Here is a 6,835-nt window from a genome sequence, read left to right as displayed (position 1 = left end):
CCCCACTTTGACCTCGGGGCTTCCCGAGGTCAAATATATATATATTTATATATATATATATGTCTTGCTGTATTTATAAATAAATTATTTTAGGCTGCTCAGGTTCCCGTTTTAAATGAGGAAAACATATAATAGAACATATAATTCTAAGGTTCCATTATTCATGTTTTTGTTTAATTGAATTCATATAATTTTTATTTGTTCATTGCATTTTATATCTTTAACTTGTGCATTATTTTTTCTACTGTAATTTATTTTCTATTTATTTTGTGTCTATCTTTTTTAATTACCCAAATACTTTCAAATAACAACATGGATATATTTTATTTTATTTCTTAAAATATTTATCTCTTAAACAGAACTACTTCTCTACATTTTTTTTTAAATGTTTCGTGATTTTGATCTGAGTTTAACTTTACAACATTAAAATGTTTACAGATGTTTTAAAGAACTATCGGGGTCTTAGCTCCGGGCTGTAGATGGCGCTGTTCATCATATCATACTAATTATGTGGCAGAAGAAGACAGACTGGTGTCCAAGGTGGTGCGTTCAATTTCAAGTAGGAATTTTGAATTTCTTGTTGAATGACTTGTTTTTAATGATCCATAAAGTCAAACTTATATCTTTAAATTAAAAGCAGATTTTCTTCACATCAATCCAGAGTTTTTAGCTCCTTTTTTCTAATAGCAAAATAACAAAAAGGTTTGTTTGCTTGTTTGTTGTTATTTGGTAATTTGCCACGATTTATGAAAATCCTTTCAGTCGATTCTATTGAAACTTTACAGTGTTCGTCTCAGAACATTATGAAGCATTTTTAATTAAACGTGTTTCTTATTGTTTTTATTTTAAACTTCGTCAAACAAACCATAAATAAATAAATATGAACTGGTTGCGCTTCTATACTGTTTATTACGGTCCCCGTTTCCGATCATGTTGCATTCAACAACACCTCGTAAATTAAAAAGCTGCCTTGAATTAGCTGTTAATTGATCAAACCAGGAACCTGCGAGTTAAATATTTCAAACTCCTGTCTTACATTGAAGGCCAGATATTTAGATTTGTAAGTTTAATTAAAACCGTAATAAGTGTTCTGTTATTAATAATAAAAAAGTGCATCATTTACATATGGATGTGTCAATGATATGTCAAATACACACAAAATGTCTAAGTCAATAAAATAAGAACTCATTTCATATTAAACAATTTCCCTTATTGGTTTTTAGGCTAAGATCCGATTTAATAAACAGTAATAACAATGTAACTACCGTAGAATTTAGTAATGAATCATTTTAATTGCTAAACATCAACCACAAACAAAAACATTTGCTTTTGCTGTTAAATATATCAGTCGTGATAAAAGAGTGTTTGAGTTCATTACGGTAAGTCTGTAGAGGTGCGTTTTAGAGATTTACTACAAAATATTAACTTGAGTGAATGTTTTTCTTCCCTTCACATTTATTTGACACGGTTGCCACTCGGAACATGGCGGAAGAATCGTTTCTGTTAGCGAACAGGGCGTTTACGTGGCCGTAATAACCAGCGTAGAGGCGCAAACAGTTTTTCAGTGGACGGTGTTGCCGTAGTGAATTCAGCTGGTTTCACAGTGTGAGGGAGACTCAGCCTGTCGGGTTTTAGAGTAGAAAAGTCGCTTTAATAATTAGCTTTACTATCTGACAGGACTGAGATATAACTTTAGAGAAATTTATGTCCTTATGAGAGCGGCATTAACCAGTTAATAGTTAGCAAATATCGGAAGACCTTTTAAATTAAGGTATTCAACCTTTAAATAAGTGGAACCGGAAACAAGTCAACGCCGAGGCAGAGCCTGTGAGTATAAAATATATTTATTATATCTAAGTATCAGCTACATGTCGTGTTTGTGATGCTTTCAGGGATTTCTGGCATGCTAGCTCTGTTAGCATCGGTGTTTACCGTAATGATGAAGGTTAGCATCATCCTCCTCCTCCTGTTTGTTTCTGTCAGGTTCTGATGGGACGTTTATCCGTTTATTGGGTCTTTATGGGAACCAGAACCAGTACAGAACCGCAGCTAACTTAAGGAGTCAGTTAAACCAACATTTTATTAAAAAATGAGATTATAGTAACAACATAAATAGATAAATCTGCAAAAACATCAAACAGTATAAAAATAAAATAACAGCTTTTTAAGCATCTATGCTCAACATTCATAGTTTTAGCCTGAATTGATTTGTGGGATTTTTGTTGATGGGAAATGATGAGTCCGTCTCCCCGACACACACACACACACACACACACACACACACACACACACACACACACACACACTCTCAGGCATCAACATGTAATCAGATTACCTCATCCATAACATCCATCCTGTTTACGACCCGACTTCCTCCAGGAGCCTCTCATCATTCTGGGCTGAAACCAATCCCACATTGATCAGATTAAATTCATAAGGTTAATAAATAAATCCAGTTCAGGTTAATCTGTTAATTTAAACTCTGAATCAGAAATCTTTCATTATTTCCCAAACATCAAATCCCAGAGACGTTTGATGTAGTAGGAGATAAAGCAGCAACTGCTTTGTTTTCAGTTTGTTTCTGTCGACGATATATCGGCATCAACATCGGTATCGGTCCGATATCAGTCATTTTTTAATATATTGTATTGTTTTAATAAGTAAAATGACGTTTATTTCTATCTTGTTAGTATTTCAGGAACGTGTTGGTCATGTGACGGTGAGGCAGCAAAGGATTATGGGATGGCATTAAAAGTTCAGGCATATGTATGTAAAATAAATAATATCAATAAATATCAGATATCGGTGCATTCGAACTTCCTCTGGTTCTTAATCTGAATCAGCAGATCGGACCTCAAAGAAACCCAGAAACCGGTTCTGATTTGATTGGTGCATTTCTAACCCACAGGGCCAAAAATATTCATACAGGCTTCCAGTAGGGAAGTTCTGGTTAAACTGGTTCCTGTTTGGTCGGGTTCCAGCCGGTCCGTCGGTCCCGTGGGACCAGCAGCTGCAGTGGGGCGGTTCTGGACGGGACGGGCGTCAGGATGCCTCTGTTCTCCAGGAGGAGGAAGCCCAGCGAAGACTCCAAGAAGAGGCTGGAGCATCAGCTGTACTGGGTGAGAACCGGGCCGGTCCAGGTCCGTTTGGACCACCAGAACAGAGCAGAACCTGCTGGTTTCATGATGGACTAAATCTGATGGTTTCTCTCCTGACCTGCAGTCCAACCAGGAAGGAGCCGACGACATCCTGGACATCTCAGCCTGCGAGCTAGCAGAGGTGAGGAGCCGCTAGCTACTAGCCACTAGCTGTTAGCTTGATGAGCTAGCAGAGGTGAGGAGCCGCTAGCTACTAGCCACTAGCTGCTAACTTGATGAGCTAACAGCTCCTCACAGCTACAGCTACAAACTGGAAGTTGTGGGTTTGATCCCAGCTTCCTCTGCTGGTCTCTGAAGCTCTTGGTTCAGTTGTTGGTGACCTTTGACCCTGACAGTTGATCCAGCCAGTCAGCTGACCCTGTGGCTGAGCCCAGAAACCAGGAAGTGAAACAGAAATCCCAGTCAGCTGCTGGTAAATCAACCCAGCAAACCAGTTTGGTTCTGTTTCTCCAAACCCAACGGATCGCTGCGGTCCAGAATCGCGAAGCTCTGATGGGAAGATTGGAGGAAATCTAGAATATTAGAAACGTAATTCAAGAGAAAAACCACAGAAAACAAATAGAAAATGAATAAAGATGCTGCAGAAACACAAGATTCTAAGGTTCTGCCGATCCAGAACCTTAGAGATGGTTCTGATGGAGGTCAGACATTTTGTTCTTCCTTCTTCATACTGCCAGACGGTTCTGTTAGGTTCTGTTAGGTTCTGTTAGGTTCTGTTAGGTTCTGTTAGGTTCTGTTGGTCTGAATCAGCAGAATCTTCTCCACCTTCGTCTCGTCAGTCGATGTTTTGTTTTGCTGCAGCTCCCGTCCAAAGTCTTCTCCATCTGCAAGGTCCAACAGAAGAAGGTAAGATCCACAGAGGTTCTGGTTCTGGTTCTGGTTCTGGTTCTGAGGTTCTGGCCGTTTTCCTTCCTCAGGTGCTGATCCTCCACACCAATGAGCTGAAGTTTCTGCTGCCTAAAGGATGTGACATTGATTGCCTAGCAACCTTAAAGGTATCAGCCCGTCTCTGACCTGCTGCTGCTCTGATTATTGATTATTGATCAGTTTTTGTCTCTGCAGGTTTTGGATCTGCATGAGAACAAGCTGAGCGCTCTGCCAGACGAGATCGGGACCCTGACCAAACTGCAGGTACCTTCCTCCTCCTCTCCCCCCTCTTCCTCCTCCTCCTCCTCCTCCTCCTCTTCCTCATCTCTCAGTCTTCCTCCCTGCAGATCCTGAATGTGGAGAAGAACCGTCTGAAGGTTCTGCCGGAGTCCATCTGCAGGCTGCAGCTGCTGCAGACGCTCAACCTGAAGGGTGAGGCATTTATCTCAGAAACTCAGAAACTCAGACGGTCATTGAACGCATCGCTGTGTGTCTGACAGGAAACTGCCTGGCGGAGCTGCCGGCGGCCATCGGCTCCCTGAGCAGCCTGCGAACCCTGGACATCAGCGACAACAACGTCCAGCAGCTGCCCAAACATCTGGCCTACATCCGCACCTTAGAGGTGAGGCAGCAGCTGCTGCAGCGCTGCAGCGCGCCCCGGCAGCTCTTATTAAATGTGTGTGTGTGTGTGTGTGTGTGTGCAGAGCTTCACTCTGGATGCTGCTAGCATGACCTACCCACCTGCGTCCGTCTGCTCAGAGGGAACAGAGAGCATCCAGCGCTTCCTCTGTGACGGTAGGACCAGACTCAGAGCGGCTAACGGGATGCTACATGCTGATGCTACATGCTGATGCTACATGCTAATGCTACATGCTGATGCTACATGCTAAATGAAGATCCAGAAACCCGAATGCAGGCGTCATCCCACTGCTGTGAAGCTGAACATGGATGTTTTGTGTTTTCCTCAGAGCTGGGTCAGGAGTACTGCGCTCCGTCTCAGTACCTGCTGCCGGTTCTGGAGAGCGACTGCAGTAAACCCGATTCTGACTGTCTGGACGGGCTGGAGGAGGCCTGGCAGGTCGGTGTCTCAGCCTGAACCGGCTCGGGTTCCTCTGCTCCGCTAACCGCCGTCTGTTTCTGTTGCAGAGCAAATTCAGCGACTATGAGAGGAGGAAGGTTGGTGATGTCATCACCCTCAGCGCGGCGGCGGCGCGGCTTCAGGCTAACGTCTGAGTTTTGTTTCCTTCAGGAGCAAAAGCTGCAGGAGAAGCTGGCGTTTGAGCGCCACCTGGAGGAGAAACACAGGGAGCACACCCAGCTTCTCCTCATGAACCATTCACACAAGGAGAACATCCTGAACTCGGTCCGACAGGTGAGAGACGACGACTGGTTCTGGTTCTGGTTCTGGTTCTGGTCCTGGAGTTGGAGAGAAATCCAGACTCTTTCATAAATGTCTCCATCAAGGCGACATCAATCTGTTGAACATCAAGTTCTTCATCTGAAGCTGATTTATTCTGGGAAAAATGTTTAAAGTTCTTTAGAGCTAAACTGATTCATTGATTACAAATCATTAAAAATCATTGATTTAATCTTTCAGCTCAGAAAGAAAACAAAAGCAAAAAGCTTCTCAGAAAAGTTAAATATCACAAAAATCTATAAAAAAGATTTTTTAACTGCAGAAAAATAATAATAGGAGCGAAAGGTCAGATTATGGAAAGTTTGGTGGAAGGAAAAAGTTTTGTAGGAAAATGGAAGAAGCAGATCAACAGATCATATTCATAAAGTTTGGATCATTTGGAGTAGCTGGTCTGAACCAGAACCAGAAACCCAAACACTGAGAGGTTCGGTTCTGAATCATGTCCATCCATTCATCCTGATCCCGATCTGGTTCCTGATCCTGGTCCGGTTCCTGATCCCGATCAGGACCAGCAGCGCGTGGAGCTCGGCTTCAGCCAGCAGCAGAGAGCTCAGGAGGCCGAGAGGCAGCTGGTTCTGGAGCGGGTCCGGCAGGCCGAGGACAACATCAGCAGCCGCATCAGCAGCCTGCTGATGGACAACAGCAGGTAGGAGCCGCTAGCAGCTAACTGCTAGCAGCTAACCGCTAGCAGCTAACCGCTAGACGTTGATGATCATGTAGATGTGTCTGCAGGCAGAAGAAGAGCGCGGAGTTCCTCCAGGCCATGGAGGAGGACCGGTGAGTTCTGATCCGATTATTTAGCTGAAAAACTTGGAGGCAGAAAAACTGAAATATATAAACCTTGTCTGATCGATCAGGATCCGCATGGAGCAGCTGACGGCCGTCACCCAGGAGGAGGCCGGTTCCCTGAGGAGGAGGGAGGTGGCAGGTACTGGGTTTAGCTAAATGCTGTGTTAGCATATGGCTTTAGCATTAGCAGAGCTAACATCTATGATCAGTGGTTCAGGGTTAGCTCAGCCAGCGTTCCAGCTAGCAGTGCTAGTCCTGAGCGCTAACAGCTCAGAGCGTTTCTCTGCATCGCCTTGTGATGTTTAATCACCTGGTTCTGGTTCTGGTTCTGGTTCCCTCTGAGTCCGGTTGTGTTTGCAGCCGCCATGCAGAAGATGCTATCAGACGGCTACGCCATGAGCCTCCTGCAGGAGGCCAGCGACAGCCGCAGGCAGAGCCTGGTTTCTGAGGCGCACCGCAGGTTTGACCCCACGCCGCCCACACACACACGTCCTTGAACGCACCGCGGTGTCCACAAACGCACCGCCGTGTCCACAAACGCACCGCCGTGTCCACAAACGCACCGCGGTGTCCACAAATGCACCGCCGTGTCCACAAACGCACC

General features: G+C 44.2%; 2 protein-coding genes across 4 annotated transcripts in view; one reads left to right on the top strand and one right to left on the bottom strand.

The window, feature by feature from the left end:
* The window catches only part of lmo4a (LIM domain only 4a), an 8,837-nt gene extending 6,760 nt beyond the window's left edge, over positions 1 to 2,077 (bottom strand). Inside the window, exon 1 of the mRNA XM_007575041.2 lies at positions 1,933 to 2,077. The gene's annotated coding sequence lies outside the window, so the exon portion shown is untranslated. The remainder of the gene's footprint in view (positions 1 to 1,932) is intronic.
* The window catches only part of lrsam1 (leucine rich repeat and sterile alpha motif containing 1), a 9,503-nt gene continuing 4,209 nt past the window's right edge, over positions 1,542 to 6,835 (top strand). The window contains exons 1-16 of one of the 3 annotated variants that reach the window (XM_016662329.1): positions 1,542 to 1,827; positions 2,982 to 3,119; positions 3,223 to 3,279; positions 3,960 to 4,004; positions 4,076 to 4,153; positions 4,221 to 4,289; positions 4,373 to 4,457; positions 4,526 to 4,647; positions 4,730 to 4,820; positions 4,994 to 5,103; positions 5,172 to 5,201; positions 5,275 to 5,397; positions 5,949 to 6,088; positions 6,175 to 6,219; positions 6,300 to 6,370; positions 6,592 to 6,691. In XM_016662329.1, the coding sequence (XP_016517815.1) occupies positions 3,048 to 3,119; positions 3,223 to 3,279; positions 3,960 to 4,004; positions 4,076 to 4,153; positions 4,221 to 4,289; positions 4,373 to 4,457; positions 4,526 to 4,647; positions 4,730 to 4,820; positions 4,994 to 5,103; positions 5,172 to 5,201; positions 5,275 to 5,397; positions 5,949 to 6,088; positions 6,175 to 6,219; positions 6,300 to 6,370; positions 6,592 to 6,691 (1,238 nt within the window). In that variant the 5' untranslated portion in view covers positions 1,542 to 1,827; positions 2,982 to 3,047. Of the gene's footprint in view, positions 1,832 to 2,908; positions 3,120 to 3,222; positions 3,280 to 3,959; positions 4,005 to 4,075; positions 4,154 to 4,220; positions 4,290 to 4,372; positions 4,458 to 4,525; positions 4,648 to 4,729; positions 4,821 to 4,993; positions 5,104 to 5,171; positions 5,202 to 5,274; positions 5,398 to 5,948; positions 6,089 to 6,174; positions 6,220 to 6,299; positions 6,371 to 6,591; positions 6,692 to 6,835 lie in introns of all 3 variants that reach the window. The other 2 variants (XM_007575040.2, XM_016662328.1) reach the window with 2 other exon arrangements.

The sequence above is a fragment of the Poecilia formosa genome, unplaced genomic scaffold (genome assembly GCF_000485575.1).
Source record: "Poecilia formosa unplaced genomic scaffold, Poecilia_formosa-5.1.2 Scaffold368, whole genome shotgun sequence".
Taxonomy (NCBI): Eukaryota; Metazoa; Chordata; class Actinopteri; order Cyprinodontiformes; family Poeciliidae; genus Poecilia; species Poecilia formosa.
The sequence above is the reverse complement of the archived record's forward strand: the minus strand, read 5'-3'. Positions and strand labels throughout refer to the sequence as shown.